This window comes from Ammospiza nelsoni, chromosome 34 (assembly GCF_027579445.1).
Source record: "Ammospiza nelsoni isolate bAmmNel1 chromosome 34, bAmmNel1.pri, whole genome shotgun sequence".
Classification (NCBI taxonomy): domain Eukaryota; kingdom Metazoa; phylum Chordata; class Aves; order Passeriformes; family Passerellidae; genus Ammospiza; species Ammospiza nelsoni.
In genome coordinates this window covers 648,237-665,722 of record NC_080666.1, presented here as the reverse complement: position 1 = coordinate 665,722, position 17,486 = coordinate 648,237, and the positions used below count along the sequence as shown (strand labels likewise).

Sequence of the window (17,486 nt, the reverse complement as noted above, 5' to 3'; positions counted from 1 at the left end):
GCTTGCACAATTTCACTGTTTCCTGGGGGCAACTCAGTGGAATGGTGGCACAACCTCATGCTGGTTGAAAGATTTTCTTCTGTTTTTAAGAGGTTTGGCTAGGGACAGAATAGTTCCTATGGTATTTCTCTCCATCTATAAATCATTAAATTAATTCCATTTATTAATGCTAAAGAGTACATTGGCTTTGAATGGAAGCAGATGTTTACAATGCCCGGTTTTCTATACAGTTGCCTCAAGTACTGAGGGCAATTATGATTTTGCCAAAACTATGGCTGGAGGAGATCTAAGTTTTCTTTTGTTTGTCTCAGAGCCAGTGTCTGGAGAAGAGCAGGGCCCTGATCAACTCTTCCAGGATCCAGACAATTTCTCTAAGTAACAGGTGGACTTCTGAAATGTAATGTGCTGTACAGCTCTCATTAGAGCAGGTTCAGTCCCTTGACAGCCTCATTATCAGGCCCCTTTTGCTGGAAAAAGGGAAAAAGCAGCTACTGGGAGGAGAAGGCAGAGATGAGTCCTTAGCTGTTTTCCTCCTTTTCCAAAGAGAAAAACAGACCCCCAAGAAGGGTGAGCACTGTCTTTACCAAGAGGAATAGGAACAAGGATGGAAATGAGTAGCCAGAGCTGTGCCTGTGTAAGACAAGATGGAGTATATAGAAGTATTCTTAAATAAAACAACTGGGTTTAAACCAACCCAGCCTGATAGTTCTCTTCCCTATGCAAACCCATTTTTGGTCTAGAGAACAATTGCCATGCTTTCAGGGGCTGGATTCCCTTCACTTCACCCAGCTGGGAGTAGGAGAGAGCAGCAGTTACACCAGCAGAAAATTCTGCCATCATCTGATGAACAGCATCAATAGGCACCTGCCAGACAAATACAGCTGGACTGAAATAACTTGTCCTGAAGCCTGGACCTGAATTACATTTGTCTGGGTGAGAGGGACCAGAGTGTCCCAAACAGCCAGGACAGAGTGCCAAGACACACTGAATTAACTTTGCTGCTACAGGCTTAGGAAAGGAGCTAAAGGAAAGGAGCAGTGAAGATACCCTACATACTTGGGCAATGTTAGTGGAGATGAGCTGGGGGCTGTTTTGCACAGGTCTAGGAGGAGTTCCACTCCTTCCATCCATGCCTGAAACCCCTTGGCTTCCAGGAGATGGTGAAGCTTCTGGAGCAGCTCCATTTCTTCCACAGCTGGAGGTGACGTGACCTGGGATTTTGCACAGTGTAGGAGGTGTCCATCAGAGGGAGATTTCACCCTGGAAAATAAAACCAAATGAGGACCTGTTGGTTATAATTATCGTAGCATGGCATCCCCGTCGAGGAAATAATTAGCATGGGCTCCATGATTCCAGAAGGCTGATCAATTGCTATGCTATGCTATGATAGAGACAGACCAGACTGGTCAATTGAATCCAAAAAACCATCACCAGTGGCCAATTAAGAAATTACCCTTTGGTAAACAAATCTCCATATCACATTCCACATGTTCACAACAACGGGTGCAGCAAGTGAAGATAAGAATTGTTTCTCACTCTTTTCTCTGATCTTCTAACATCCTTCCCCAGGACGATGCCTGGCAAAGTTGTGCCTGCTGCTCTCTATGGAGAGAGCTGCAGCCACAGACAATACCTGCAGTTAATTGTGAGCAAAACATCTTGAGCAGCTTTCCTAATCATGTGATTTCAAGCTGGAAAATCATGAGGCTCTGAAGAACAACCTGGACCTCAAGATAATCATTACGGCAGACAATCTGCAAGTGACATTCTCACCAGTGCTCACTCAGGAAAAGCAAGGATGAGATGCATCTGATCTATCTTCAGATGGCTGCCAGGGCACACAGGTCACCTTGCTTTGTGGAGAAAGAGCGACACTACTGCCAAGTTTAAATGCCTCCTCATATGGGACGTGTGTGTCTTAGAATAAGGAAACTCATCACTCTGGAGAAGTGTCTCTGCAACCAGGCACGACAATCTGGAAAAGTAGCTCAGATGCATCTGAACAGATGAACAGGGCCATATTTGAAGGATTCAGAAAATCAGTAAGAGAGAGAAAAGCAAAAGCCAGACATCCCAGAACTACACTCACATTTCATTTGCTTCCCTAGAGACCAGATGCACAGCTTCACAACCCCACTGGGAACAATTCTCCTGGATCAACCATGAGCACAGGAAGATGCCAGCTGTGCTACTGAGGCATGTGGTCACTTTCCTGCCACTGCTGAGCAGGACAGAGCTAAATAAATCCCCTCTGTTATCAGAGGAGAACAGGTACAAGCAGCTCTGCAACAGCCATGAAGGGACAGCAAGGAGCAATTCCTGTCTTAAATGCTGATTGCAGCACAGGGGGAAATAAACAGCAAATATGCTGTCCATCAAGCAAATTACATGAAGGCCAGGAATATCAAGACAAAAAGTGCACATTGAGACACCTGTTGACTGAAGTTCCGGAATTGCCTTGCTACTTACTACTCAAACTTGGTGCTGTTTGAGGGTAAGAAAACCATGATTCAGCCAGGCCAAACCTCACAGATGAGAACTCCAGCTTTGTGGAATGGCATCTTTCTTCCAGACTGAGATTTCTCATCAAAGCACCCATCTGAAAATTACTCCACTCAGATGAAGAAAAAGCCCTGTTTTACAGGGGCCTGAGTAAATATATGTATTGCAGTAAAAGATCTCTGTATTGTATAAGTGACCCTGCCCTGATTCTAGTTATTGTAAATGGGCTGCAGCTGTGATGTCCTTGATTGGGCAGCAGCTGTAGCTCGTGGAGGTAGCTGGGATAAAAGGGGGTGAGGCAGCCAGGGAGAGTTGGGGGGAGTCCTGACAGGAGTAATGGCAATGGTGCTGTAAGAAAAACCACCCAAAACGTATGAGATCCTAGAAATATGATATACAACAATATGACTACAGCATCTGTTGACCTTGATGTGATGAAGTTCTGCAGCCATAAGAAAACACCGAGATAAAGTATGGGACCCCCCAACATGATAGAAGATAGGACATCTGAGAGCTGTGGCAGCCTGAGAGCTGGGACAGATATGTAGAAGAAAGAAGCAGGAACTTTGAATCAAGGAGCTGTGACAGCAGAGAGCTGTGAGTAGCATGGCCTTTGAGGAAAGGAGCCTGGGAACATCTAGGGATATGTGTGTATTCAATGTATTCAAGACAGCTGAGACCTGTGGCAGCTTGAGAGCTGGGACAGATATGTGTATTGTAACTATTGTAATTGTTAAAAGAAAAGGGGGGAATATAGGGGCCTGAGTAAATAAATGTATGGCAGTAAGATCTCTGCATTGTATAAGTGACCCTGCCCTGATTCTAGTTATTGTAAATGGGCTGCAGGTGTGATGTCCTTAATTGGGCAGCAGCTCTAGCCTGTGGAGGTAGCTGGGATAAAAGGGGGTGAGGCATTCAGGAAGAGTTGGAGAGGATCCCTGACTGAGAAGCAACAACAGTTCTGCTGTGAGAAAACCACCCAGAAGGTATGAGACTCTAGAAATGTGATATACAACAATATAATTACAACACTGTTTGAATTTATTTGTCCCAAGTCAGGCAGCAGAAACTTGTCCCTCTCCCAGCCTCCACAACACTGCACTAGGCACTGCACTGGATCATCTGAGCTGCGACCAATCGTTGTCTTTTTGTCTCTCCATTTTTGTGGAAACCCCTCCAGAGAAGTTGTGTTCAGCACAATGCACAAGTAGACATTTTTTTATCCTACAGCATTTTTAGGGAAAGGAAACTATCTGTGGCATTGGTCCTCTCTGCCAGACAGTTTTTCTTGAGGAAGAGGCATGTAAAGCTTGCCATGTGCTTTGTCACATCTGACAAAAGTGCTCAGCACCGTTTGCCAGCAGACAATGTGGCCTGGGGCTCCTCTGAGCCATTGTTCCTCTCCTTCACCGGCTCCTTGACAGATGGGCCTTCAGCCTTCTGGTTTTCCATCCCCTACAAAGACACAGAGAAACCCCATCAATCTTTACAGTATAAACCAGGAAATTCCCTGTTGAAAACACAAGTTAGAACCAGGATCACTGCTACCAAGGCTTAGGGAAACATTTCCTAACTTACAGATGGAAACAGACCAGAGATTCAGTGATGCCAACTCTTTGTTTTCAATAGCCCAAGGCAGGTTATGGGTGCTGCCAGACTGAGCAGCAGTCTAAAATCCCAAATTCCTTAGTCCTGAGCAGAAATGGGAATAATGCAAACTGGCAGGCAACGAGTGTTTGTGAAGGAAGCAGCAGAACAAACTGGGCGCTTTGGGGGTTGGCCCATTGTGTTGGAAGTTGATTCGGTTCAACACTCACTCTCCCTGTGCCTGCACAAAGGCAGGCTCCCTTCTGTAATGTTGATTAGAAAAATAAAATCCTCCCCCAAACAAACAAAGGATTTTTCACTGGATGCTGCTGAATTCACCAAGCTTCTTCCAGCTCCACAGGGCTGGACAGCAGGGCAGTATTCCCAAAAGACAGACAGTCATTGTAGTAACTAGGATTGACTTGGATATCTTTTGTAAATTTGGAAATTTTCTTGGCACTACTACTTCCAGTGTCCTTTGCAAAGACTCTATTATCTTCAGAAGCACAATTCTCACTTAATTGCTTTACAGGGGGCAGAGTAGGGAGAGCATGATGGGGGCTTATGCTTAAATGTAAACCCATTTTCTCCTCTTTCCCTTTCCTCTTTGTGACTGATATTGAAAATATTCAAAACCCCACTTTTCCCCTAATAATATCAGTTTCTTTGTGGTCTGCAGATGAATAGGCTGAGGATTAACAGCTCATTCCCAGGAGCAAAATGATTCAGCAGAAGAGGAATGAGCTAAAGACAGATTGGGTATGTTTGATCTCATATTAGCAGTGGCAATACTTGCACAAAGGAGACATTTCTCCTGCCCAGGACTTATTTTCTTCTTAATTCTTGTCAGAATATCTTCCAGGACACAAGGGGAAAGAGATTGTTCCAAAAGTGTTGTAAATTGTTGATGATTGAGCAACATCTTCACCATCTCCTGTCCATAATGCCTAAGGAAGGAAGGAAGGAAGTGAAAGAAAAGTGAACAAACACAGGAAGAGTGTTAACAGAAGAGGCTGATACCTTAAACTCATCAGGTGCAATCTCTGCACGAGAAGGCATTGCCTACTCAGCAAAGAGAGAGATTTACCTCACTTGACACTGCACAGTGCTGTCAGCTGAACACAGAGGCAAGAGGAGAATGTGGGGCCACAGAAAAATACCATTTCACTCTGAAACTGGGGGTGTGCTTCTGTGGCATCAAAGCATCCCAGAGACCAAGCAAAAGACATCTGCTGTGTTGTCAGAGCCTGTTAGCAGTGTCTTGCTGCCATTGCACAATAATTTGCCTTTCTTTACCTGGCAGGGAAGCCAGGAAAAAATACCTCATGCATCCTATTGATTATTCTATACTATGTGTATGCAGAGGAGCAGCTAGTTGCTCTGGTGTTCTTGGCAGCTATTAATGGGAATTTAATCTTCAAAGGAAGGGGATTTTGGTGGTTTGGGTTGATTTTGCCACTAGGAAACCACAGTTTTCTTCAAGAAGAAATGTGGAGCTCACTAAGCCACAGATAACAGCATTCTAGAAATCTGCAGAACAGATTTAGAAAGACTGAATATGTTGGCTTAAGACCCCTGAAATATTTCTAGCAAAGTCTGAAGTTAATGGGAAATGGATGTTTGGGATCCTTCAGTGATGAACATTAGCCAACACTTTGGCTTTGTGTTGTGCACCTGAGGCTAAACAAAAGTGTTGGACTGGCTGATCTGAGCTCTTTTGATCTCAGTAAAGAATCCTTCAAGCCACAGGAAAAAGTTGGCAATGCTCCTTTTTGCTGGCCCCTCAGGTTTCCCAGTACAGCCATTTGCCCAGGCAGCCCAGAGCAGTGGTCACAGTGCCAAGGCTGACAGAGCTCAAGAAGCGTTTGGACAATGCTCTCAAGCACATGGAGTGACTCTTGGGGTCACTGCACATGGCCAGTAGATGGACTCGATGACCCTGATGGGCCCTTCCAACTCAGCATATTCCATGATTCTGTGACCCTTACTCACACCATAAGGTAACTTCATATTCCCTTTAGTTTCCACTCTTGTGTGGTTTCACCTTTACAGCCAGACACAAAACGGTTTTCCTGTTTTGGGAGGTGAAATGAAGATCATTACTTGTGTCCTTGTGGCAGTCCTGAGCAAGCTTCCCTGCCACGTGTGGCAGCCTCTCAGCCCTGGGGGTGCCTGCGAGCTGGGTGACTCCAATTCTCTCCACCAGGGACAGGAGGAGTTGGGCTGCACACTCGCGCACCGGGGCGGGGCGGCTGCTGAGGAGGAGAGAGCAAACCCTGGGCACAGGGACAAGGAGCAGCGGCAGCGCCGGCCTTGGCCAGAGCTGCTCCCTGCCCTTGCTGGGGGAAGGAGCCTGGGCTCTCCCTGCGCCTTGAGACACCTGCACAAGGCTCTGTCCTCAGCTAAACACAAAGGCAGCACTGCACACTAGGCCTGCCTGCACGGAAGAGGGAGGAATTCAGTCTCGCTGCACTGTCTGATACTCAGTTTCTCTCACAGTATTTACTCGGAGAAAGATTAAAGAAATAGATGACATATGAATAATTTAGAAATTAAGGACAATTGATGCTGACCCATCAGAGGGCACCCAGCACACAGAGCTGCAGCAGGACTGAGGCTCTTTCCACCCATTTATCCCCAAATCTGCAGACCTTTGGAAAACAACAAATGCAGGGAAAACATGTGGTGGGCTGTGAAGTTGCAGAATATCCAGCAATGCAGCCTGTTTCTTCTGTGGGGCTTGGCAATGGATTCATCTGAATGTTTTACTCTATTGCAAAGCTGAGGAAAGGGTGGCAGGCAGTTTAGCCAGGCTGCCCTGTTCTAGAGAGTGTCTCTTGGGAACTATCAGGCCCAGCACCAACATTTAAGGCAGCATTTGCTTCAACTGTCCCATGGCAGTCAGCCTGTGGAGGTGCCTGTAGAGTGATTCATCTTCTCAAGGCTAACATGGAACATCAGTTTGCATAGAAAGTAGAGCTCTAAGCCAGGACAGTCATACAAGACTCCTTTGGCAGGAGCTGCACCTGCTGTGCAGGCTGTGCCACTCCCAGCAGATTGTCCCCCATGTGCTCCACGCCCCAGCAAGGACCCTCCTCATTTCCCAAGTTAATGGCATCATGAGGAGACATGGTTTTCCCAGGGCCTCTGTGGTTAGCACTGTGAAATAGCAAACACTGCTCACAGCTGCAATTGCAATTGCCCCTCTGCCCACAAAAGCACAAGGCTCTATCCTTGGCCTTTGCAGGCCCTTTCCCTTCCCCATCAGTCACCACATCTAGGAAAATCTGACAGACTGGGAGAACTCCAGGAAGCAGCAGGAAGCTGAGTCAGAGGAGCTTTAGTTTGGACATCAGGAAAAAGGGTTTTTCACCCAGAGGGTGGCTGGGCACTGGAACAGGCTCCCCAGGGCAGTGGTCACAGCACCAAGCCTGACAGGGCTGAAGGAGCATTTGGACAGCAATCTCAGGCACTTGGTGTGACCCTTGGGCTGTTCTGGGCAAGGCCAGGAGCTGGACTCCATGGTCCTGATGGGCCCCTTCCAGCTCCCCATATTCTACACTTCTGTGATTCTGAGAACTGATGGGCTGCAGGAGGGCAGAAATAGGTGACAAGAGGAAAGAAGTGAGGTTGGTTGGAGAATCAAGTCACTGAGTTCATAGAAGATGCAGGATACAGGACCCTTCCCTCCAACCATTCCCATTCTCTGTCTCATCCCTTCTCCCTCCCACACACACGAAAGTGAAGAATATCACTAAAAGAAGAAGAACCTACTTGACTCCCATGTCCATGAGAGCAGTCATTGCTCGTGCAGGAGTCACATTCTCCACCAGGATCCCCAGGGTCTGACTGACTGCTTTCTGAACAAATTCTGGGGAGCTGGACACCATCTGGAGAAGGACCTGAGCACCCTCATCCACCTCAGAGTCCATGTCCTTCTTCAAGGTCACAGAGAGCTCTCCCAGAGTGACAATGGCAGAGCAGGACACCTTGGAACGGAGGTTGGTCACCTGGGGAAGCCATGAGGGGAAACATAAGAATCACCTTGAAAAGAAAACCAGTTGCCTTCAGGAGAAGTCCCAGGAAATGACAACACATCCCACTGTGTCCAGGGGAACATACAAGTACAGGAAGAGCTGGAGAGCACAAGCACAGAAAGGCACTTACTCTGGCACCAATTTCTGGCCTCAGACCTGCTCACTGTGGGCCTAAAATAAAAATTTCATTCAGTGTTCTACTTAACACTTCTAAAATGTCCACAGCTTTCATTTTAGGCCCTTTTACTAGAAAATTAAAGCAAGGGCTGCTTTCAAATCATCAAGGCACACGTCATAAAGATAAAAGAGTCAGGTGCTCCTGTTCCAAAAAGCAACACCAGCAGTTGAAGCACTCAGCCAGGAAACAGAAAACACAGGCTCAGGTCTACAGAATAATTTGCAGTGTTGAATTACAGCTTGGGCAGAAACTGGGACTCTGGGAAATAACATCATTAGCATCTCAGTTTCTGCATTTGCACTCAAAGATGAGTGTCAGATAGCCAACCTGCCAGTAAATACAGCTGCATGTGCCCACAGATCCTACAGATAGCTGACAGAAATTAGAAATCTCCGGTCTAAAACCAGAAATGAAGGCAGACCCTGAGCACACATGGATATGAACAAGCACATACCAACTCTACACACTGTGTATGAAGTATGGGGGACAATTCAGAACAATGTTCTCACCTCGCTGGTAACTGCCAAGCAAACCTCACAGAGGCTTCAAAGCAGGACCTCTGAATGGGACCCAGCCAGGTGTTGGATGGTGAAGAGTCCCTTCTCGTTCAGCTCCCTGAAAGGCAGAAGATTGATTTTTCTCTCCACCAAGGCAGCACCCTCTGAAATGAGCAGCACTGGGACAGGTACATAGAGGTGTCAGGGATGGGCAGGGGCCTTTGGAGCCTGCAGTTGCTCCTCAGCTTGGCCCCTCTCCTGCAGAGGCTGGTCCAGGCCAACACTTGGGTGGTGCTCCGGGGCCTGGAGCCAGGGGTGAGGTACCACATCTGTACCAGTTGTGCAGCAAGCCCGACGGTACCTCCATGGATGGTGTCTGGGGGCCCTGGTCGCAGGCTCTGGCTGCAGAGACCCCCCACTCCTCCGGTGAGCAGCCATCCCCTCTGCAGGGTGCTGGCAGCAACAGCAGGGAGGCACCCACGCCTGGGGCTGCAGGGGTGGGGGTCCTGTTGTAGCAAGGTGTGACTCCCAAGTTTTGGGGGGCCAAGGGGAAGCAGCCCCCTCCCTGTCCTGGCTCTCCCTGCCCAGGAGACATTGGGCTGTGCTGCAGAACCCCTGACCTGCGGCACGTGCGCTGCGAGCGGGGCTGGGACCCTGCAGAGCCCCACAGCTCCCACCAGCTCCTCTACCGGCCACCTCCGAGCGGGGCTGGCACAAGGTAAGGGGCATGGCAGGCAGGTGGCACCCATGCAGGCACATCCCAGAGACCACTGGTCCTGCTGTGTCCCAATATCCCACACTGGGCCCCTTGCCCATGCCCTGCTCTGTCCTGCCCTTCCACCACCAATCTCATACCCCCTCACCACATTGCACCTCCAACTACAAGCAGCAGTAGCTTTCCTGGGGAAGAGCAGGAGGAATGCTGGCTGTGGGTTTGCTTTGGTGAGACTGACTGGCTCCCCACTCCTCCCACAGGGAAGATGCATGGCAACAGTGTGAGGAGGTAAGCAGGGGGGCACAGGGCACCTATGCCTGCACCTCCCAGTCCAAGGCTGGCAGTGCCATCTCTGTCCTGGTGAATGTCACCAGGACCCACATGCTGCCCACACTCAGCTACTTCAGGGAGCCCTTTTGGCTGCACCAGGCTGGTGAGTCCCAGTGCCACCGCAGCCCCTGCTTGGCTCACAGGGGACACAATGTCCCATGTCCCGTTTCACAAGAACAACAAATGCCTATCCCCAACACCAGCAGTGCTCACAGATGCCCCACAGCTTGTGCAGGCAACAGCGTCGCAGGGCCGGCTGAGCCTGCAGTGGCTGCCGCCCCTGGAGCTGCCTGCAGAGCAGCTGGACTACCAGGTCCGCTATGCCATGGAGAACAGCCATGACTGGAAGGCAAGGCCTGCCCAGGGAACCCCGAACAGCGCTGCCCCCTCCGCTGCTGACACACGGCAGGCGCGGGCTCGGGCCAAGCGGGACCCGCCCCTTGGTGCCAGCCCACAGCAGTCCTGCCTCCGGCTCGGCTCTGCCCCGCAGGTCCTGCAGGTTCCGCGAGCAGCGAGGAAAGAGGTCCTGGACCTGCGGCCAGGCTCCCGCTACCCCGCGCAGGTGCGGGCCCAGCCCAGCGGGCCGTGGTACCCGGCAGCTGGAGCGCCGGGCCCAAACCCGTTGTGGTTGATGCCGTGGCCGATGCGGGTAAGGGGCAGGGCTGGAGGCTGCGGCCGCAGGAGCCACACGGCTGACGGCAAGAGGCGGACAGTGCTGGAAATGGGGAGGGGGGCACGGGGCAGGGGGCTGCGAGGGGCTCAGAGATGGTGGCTCTGGGAAAGGCTACAGTTCCGGCATTCCTCCTCCAATGCAGGCTGGCTCATCCCCAGTGTTACGGTGGTGCCGCTGCTCTTCTCAGCAGCGCTCCTGGGGCTGCGCTGCACCTTCCCCTCCCTCTACAGGTAAGTGCCGGGGGCAGGCGGGGGGGGAGTCCAGCACCAAGCCTGGGCACCTTGCATGGGGCATTAGGGCACCTCAAGTCTGAGGGTCAATTCGATGCCCCTTCCTGCGTACCCAGCAACATGAAGCAGAAACTCTGGCCGCCCGTTCCTGAGCTGCACCGTGCTCTGGGCAGCTTCCTCCAGGAAAGCAGCAAGCACGGCCAGGTGAGTGGGTGGGCAGGGCGACTCAGCTGCTCCCGGGGGCAGCTCGAAGGGCAGCCCCTACCCCGTCCACTCCATGTCACCCCAGGCCATGCCTTCGACAAGCAGCCGCCGGAGGAGACCGTCCTGCCCTGCCTGCTGGAGGTGCTGCCCGGCCCGCGGCGTGAGGCGGGCCCGCCGCCGGAGCACGCTGGGGGCCGCCTGTCCAGCACCCACATCGCCAACCAGTCCTACCTGCTCATGAGCGGCTGGGAGCCGCGGGCAGCCACGACCGCCCCCACCCTGCCATAAACTCCTGCTCCCCCCGAGCCCCCGCCTGGTCCCTCCTGCGCCGCCGCGGCCCCAGCCCGGATCGCCTCACCTTAGCAAGAACGCCCTGCCCTGGTCCCGCCTCCGGTCCCGCCCCCGGTCCCGCCCCCTCACTTCACGCGCGGAGCGCTCCGCCCCGTCCCGCGGCTCAGCCAATCGCGTTGCGTCGCGCGGCCGTCGCCGGGCAGTGCGCGGCCGGTGGGTGTGAAGCGGCCAAGCGGGGCCCCGTCCGCCCGCCGTTTGAAATGCTGCGGGGCGGGCGAGCGGCGGCGGCGCCGCGGAGGTGAGCGTGCCAAAGGGCCGGAGAGGCAGCCTGGAGGCGCAGTCCCGAGCGGGGAGGCTGTGGTGAGGCGGGCAGGGGAAGGGAGAATGTCGCTTCTCGGAGGGAGCCCCAAAGAGCGGCTGGAAGAGGTGCCGGCTGATCAAGGAGCCCCGAGGAGCGGAGGGAGGGCGTATCGGCTGACGGAGTGTCCCGAGGAGCGGCTGGGGAGAGTGGGGGTGTGCGTTGGCGGGGAGGAGCAGCCGGAGCGCTTGCACGGTCCGGTGGTGGGGAGGCCGGCGGGGCTGTCGGAGTAGGCTCAGCCCGGCCGGTGGGCACGGCCAACGCCGCCCACCCGCAGGACCACGGCGCAGTTCCTGTTGGAGGCGGACCTGCACGGGCTGCCGAAGCTGGAAACGCTGATCCCGAACGTGCCGCCTGCGCGATGGCAGCACAAGGCCAAGGAGAGCGGCCCCGGGCCCAGTCCCATCAGCGTGTTGCCCGTGAAGCCGGCCAGTCGCTCCCACAGCTCCAGCCAGACACCGTCCACAACAGCCGGTGAGCGCCGGCCACCAGCGGCAGAGGTTGAGTGCGGGAGCCTCGCCCAGGCCGCTTGTCCGTAGCCACGGGGCTCTGGGCTCCCTGCCACGCTGCCCCACCGGCTGCTGCTCAGGCAGGAGGAGGTGGGCTGTGCTCCTGACAGCCACCCACCTCCTTGCCAGCATGAGGGGCAGAGCTGCTGTTCGCCCAGCTGAGCCTTGCTGGCACAGCTGTATGCTAGGACAAGTGTGGGCAGGACTGTCAGCTGACAGCTTTACATCCTGTGAGCGTTTTTGTATCTTCCCCTTATCTCTGGACTCTGGAATTGTTGCACTAGACCCAAGGAGTTGCACCACGCTGTCCCTAACCAACTTGGTGGCAGGGAGGAAAATATAAGTTAGTTGTGACTGTGTGGCATGAGACCTCAGAGTCCTACTGGTCTGGTGGGTGTGATGTGGAAGAGTGTTGGGGTTGCTCCCGTGAAAGCTCTAATACAGGCTGTTAAATAGCTGTAAGACAATATTTTCATTTGTGAATGCAGGTAAATCTGGATCCAAAATTCAAAGCTACCCCACAAAGGCCGGGGGGGATCGCTACATTCCCAAACGCAGCACTATGCAGATGGAGATGGCAAATTTCCTCCTAACCAAAGAGAATGACCCTGCTGAGGATTCCCCTACCAAGAAGGTGAGCATGTTGCTAAGTTACAATCGCTTCAACAACCGCTACTCCTTCCTGCCCCTTTACAGAGCAGTGAACAATAGGTTCTATCAAGTGGGCACACGGGACTGACAAGTCCCAGCCGTCACTACTTGCAGCTCTGGGCTTCAGGAGCCTAGGATGAGACTGAAGCTGTAGAGACTGCCATGCACTCGAAGCCTATGCTGCTTCTGGTAGCAAAATTTGGCTTTTGACTAATGAGGCTTTAAAATGTAGCAGGCAACACAAACACAAAGCTGTGAGCCTATGCAAAGTGAAACTACTGGTGGTAGCTATTCTAGGACAATGTCTCCACCGGGAACACTTCTGGAATGTTTTACACTGTGTTCTGAAATCTGTTTGTGAAGCATTTGGTCGCTTTGTGGCTGTGGCTTTTCCCACTGGCAATGACACTGAATTTGCCATTGTGTGAAAATGTGAGCAGGACGATGTATGAAAGTCTGAGGAAAAACTGCTTTGACCTGCCTCTGTGTGACTGACCCTTGCAGCACAGGCAAACATCTTCAGATTCTAAGAGAAGGGGACTTAGGTGTCTGTTTAAATTGCAGTGTGGGAATTGTTTTAAATGCATTGCACTGAGGGTGATTTGTCTCTGCAGGAGCAACAGAAAGCCTGGGCAGTGAATCTGAATGGTTTTGATGTAGAAGAGGCAAAAATCCTCCACCTCAGAGGAAAACCACAGAATGCTCCAGAAGGTATGATACAGGCTCTGAGCTGAATCAGCAGGAGAGATCAGGTCAGGGGAACAGCAACACAGAGGATCTGTGTGTGGTCACAGGAGAAATCAACTGGTTTCTGAGAGCTGTACAGGCTGGAGTCTCCTTTCTTAAGGTTCCTGAGGTCGAGGGAGGGCATAACAGTTACAGTGAATTTATTTAGGAGAGTTGCTATGACTGCCAGTTGGTCACCTGTTACAGGGCTTGCAAGGGTCTTCAGGGTGGAGAGAGAGACGAGAATCTTGACCTCATGTTCAGAAGGCTTGATTTAATATTTTATGATATATATTACATTATTACTATACTAAAATAAATAGAAAGAAAGTTCTCAGAAGCTAGCTAAGCTAAGAATAGAAAAAGAATGAATAAACAAAGGGCTGTGTCTCAGCAGAGAGTGAGACTCAGCTCTGCCTTGAGTGGTCAGTAAATCCAAACATCCACCCAAGACCAATCACACATCCACCTGTTGCATTCCCCAGCAGCAGATAACCATTGTTTACCTTTGGTTGCTGAGGCCACAGCTTATCAGAAGGGAGAAAAATCCTAAAGAAAGGATTTTTATGAAAAGATGTCGGTGACATTTCACCTATACTGCAGGTTCCAAACCTTCCTGAAGTCTGTAAGAGCATCAAACCCTCTGCTGTGCACTTTCTAGCTTAAACTGCAACTAAATACAATGGGATTCAAAAACCCAAGTGTTTGTCAAATTTGTTTCCATGAATGAGGAAATTGTAGCTCACCCCTGTTCAGCAGTTCATACTGCCAGTGATTTTAGTGCACTGCAGGCTTGTGAGTGTTTCTCTTAGGACTTTATTTTCACTCCAAGGGATTCCTAGTTGGGTGAGCAGCACTCAGCTGGGAGGAAACTAACTCAGGTTAACAAACCTGTTCCCCTGCACACAGGCTGTCAGAATAACCTGAAAGTGCTCTACAGTCAGAAAATGGCACCTGGATCCAGCAGGAAGAATAGCAGAAATATTCCCTGAAAGCCAGAATGGGTCTTGGATGCACCAGAGATGTTCAACGACTACTGTAAGTAGGCTGCAGGGTTGAGTGCTGGGCATCCAGAACATTCTGCACTGGATTGCTGTTCCTAGGACAGTGTAACTGGGCTGTCTGTATTATTTGGTGTACCCAGGCTAGCACAGACCCCTTCTGGAGTGTCCCTGTGTGGCCTTAGCGGGACAGTGGTCTAGGGCACAGTGTAGATGCCTTGGAGCAGGGTACCTGGCCCCAGCAGCTGGGCATAGTGACACTCAGAAGGCTGCCCCTCACCTGTACGTGTGTGTGTGCACATGTGCACCCACACCTGCTGCAGCAGCACGGGTGAAGGGCAGGGCTCTCTAGCCATCATGGTGTGACCTGCATTGCTCTTTCAAATTGTAGAACTGAATCTCAGAGACTGGAGCTCCCAGAACTTCCTGGCAGTGGCTCTGGACAACACTGCTACACAGTGCTCTCATACCAGGACCTCAGTGCTGCCTCACCTGAGGATTTAGAGCTGCCTCCCGGCCTTTCCAGGCTAAGTGCAGGTGCTCAGGACTCTGAGGTTTCCTGGCTTCTTGGGAGAAGGTGTTTGCTTCATCTGGACTTCTTGGGGTTTCCTCGGAGGAGCCAGGCACAGGCAAATTTCATCTCCACTGTGAGCTCTTCATTCTGCTTGTTCCCATGAAGCTCAAATGCCAACCTGAGCTCATTGTTCCTCTGGTTCCCGTGGACCATCACAGCCCTTCCATGGCCTCTCCAGAGAGGAGCAGCTGCACATCTTCAGAGCAGCAGTTGCCGGCCCGCATCCCATCAGGGAGAGAAAGAGTTTCTACCCTTGCTTTCCAAGCAGGCTCTGGTTAATGACCCTTTAAAGTGTTTTCCTGCAGTGCTCTATCATGGGTAGATCTCAAGTGAGAATCAGGTAGAAAGGGTCAAGTCGCCCAGGAAGGGGGGCCTTGAAAACAGAAAGATTCTCTGCCTGCTTTTCCTGTCCTTGCTGCAGATTTGGATGGTGTTCTGGGCATTTTGCAGACAGCCTCTCTGTAGGGGTACAAGGGCAAAGTGGAAGATATTACCTAACGAGTGGTCAGTGTTAGGTGCACTCTCCTCTTTCTTTGAATGAAGCCAAACTAGGACTCTGATAGGATATTGCAGATGTTTAAGACTGTCTGCCCTGCAAATCAAGCCGTGCCATTTGACGCTGGCAGGGGCTATGTAGAAATCACGAGCGGGCCGGGGCTGCTGAGGAACGTGCCTCGAGCTGTTTGTTTTCCAGCATCAGTCTCATTACATGGTTATGACAATGGGAAGATGCCAGCAGCTCACATCCCAGGCAGCAGACAAAGAACTTAATGTTAAAACTTACTTTATAAGATTTTTGACCAATCACACAAAGCAAAAGCACATTGACAGTAGTTCTATCCAATCACTATAAGCACAGGTACCTTTGGTTAAAACAGTGCTTGTTTATTTCAAAGACAATACCTACTAGTAAGCCTTAAAACACAGTGCACTGAGCTCCATTATTAAGCTTCAACCTTCCCAATATCTTGCTAGATAAACTTTTCTGTAGCTTGGAGATTTATTCTAGACCAGCGTTAATACACAGACCATTGTTCTATTTGTCCTTGCTTTTCTGCAGTTTAAATAATTTTTCTGCTGACCTATCTCATGGCTGCTGCTTGGCTCTAATCACAGTTCTGCTGTATCTGAGACCTGCCTTTTGCAGTTTTCCCAAAACTCTCTAATTTTGTGGATTCCCTCAGAGGACTCAGTGTCAGAGCCTCTGGAGAAGCGTGGAGGGCAGGGCTCAGGCAGGTTGTGCCAGTGCAGGATTTGAACTCAAGGCACCAGGAAGCACCAAGGCTGCAGACAGGAACTCAACCCTTCTCATCTCCCTCCCTGCCAGAGGCAGGCTCAGAGCAGCCATCTCACACCTCTCTAAACCAGTGGGGGCTCTGTCCTTTCCAGGCCCCTCGGGCTCCTGGGGATTGTTCCCACAGCTCTCGGTGCCAGGCAAAGCTCCCTCTGCTGCAGCTCTGTCCACAGGCTCCCCTCCTGAGGACTCAGGGGCAACATTAATATTCCCCTTGAAAGAGAAACAGAAAGGAAGAAACCCTTCTCACCACTTACACAAAACACCTGGTCCAACAACTCCATGGCTCACACGCTTAATCCCTTGTTCCTAACAAGAACTCTGGGCCCCAAAGCCCTTCAACAGTCAGAAAAAATTGACTTCTCAAACACAGTCCAAAAGCTGTCAAAGCTGACAGTGACAGTGTTGAACATGGGGGTGACACTGAACACATGGAATGGCTGCTAAGGAAATCAGTTGCTGCTCTGTTCTGTAAGGTTGCATGTCTGACAGCACTAACATCAGTCCTCATGTCACTAATTGCAATGGAAGTAGCACTGTCTCCTTTCTTCAGCCAACACCCCAATCGGTGTAATGGTTTCAATGCCTCACCCAAGGCAAGTTGATGTAGAAATAAATTCAATGTACCTCATTTTGCAGGGCCCTAGGGTCTGAAATTGCTATTACAGGTTTCTTGATAATGATGGGCAAATCTTTTTTTCTGTGTTTTCTCTTGATGGCTTTTTTAACGATAGGTGCTATCACAGTGAGTTGTCTGATGCTACATGGGCCACCTTTAATTTTTGAGGGAATGTCCTGCCAGGCTCTATCTCCACAAATGAGCCAATATTCTGTTGCTAATTGATGTGGGGACTCATCTAGGTCATCTACTCGTCAGCAGTTTCACCCTTAGGGGGCCCTGGGGTAGTACAATTGCACCACAAACTGGAGTATCTGTCCTCAGGATGATGGGGAATAACATTCAACTGTGGATCTCCCTGGTACTGAAACTCAGCACAAAATTCCATCACCAATGAACCAAGAATCCCAATTCTTGAGGTTCAGAAGGTGCTTTAAGAAGATCAGGGGCCCAGTGATGTCAGCTGGTTATGGGATTGGTCTCGTTGGCAGCCTCACACAAATATTTGTC

General features: G+C 50.9%; 2 protein-coding genes across 2 annotated transcripts; both read left to right on the top strand.

The window, feature by feature from the left end:
- The first annotated feature begins 8,736 nt into the window (after positions 1 to 8,736).
- Positions 8,737 to 11,258, top strand: LOC132085940 (thrombopoietin receptor-like). The gene is given in 11 exon segments (XM_059491404.1): positions 8,737 to 8,820; positions 9,066 to 9,134; positions 9,137 to 9,227; positions 9,390 to 9,519; positions 9,777 to 9,949; positions 10,053 to 10,195; positions 10,337 to 10,436; positions 10,439 to 10,495; positions 10,662 to 10,749; positions 10,866 to 10,957; positions 11,039 to 11,258. Coding segments are annotated over 11 exon segments (1,230 nt in total). The 3' UTR covers positions 11,242 to 11,258.
- Positions 11,259 to 11,491: 233 nt separating this feature from the next.
- Positions 11,492 to 14,522, top strand: LOC132085937 (cell division cycle protein 20 homolog). The gene is made up of 4 exons (XM_059491402.1): positions 11,492 to 11,542; positions 12,600 to 12,745; positions 13,377 to 13,473; positions 14,398 to 14,522. The coding sequence occupies exons 2-4, from the start codon at positions 12,674 to 12,676 to the stop codon at positions 14,478 to 14,480; spliced, it is 252 nt and encodes an 83-aa protein (XP_059347385.1). The 5' UTR covers positions 11,492 to 11,542; positions 12,600 to 12,673; the 3' UTR covers positions 14,481 to 14,522.
- The last annotated feature ends 2,964 nt before the right edge of the window (positions 14,523 to 17,486 follow it).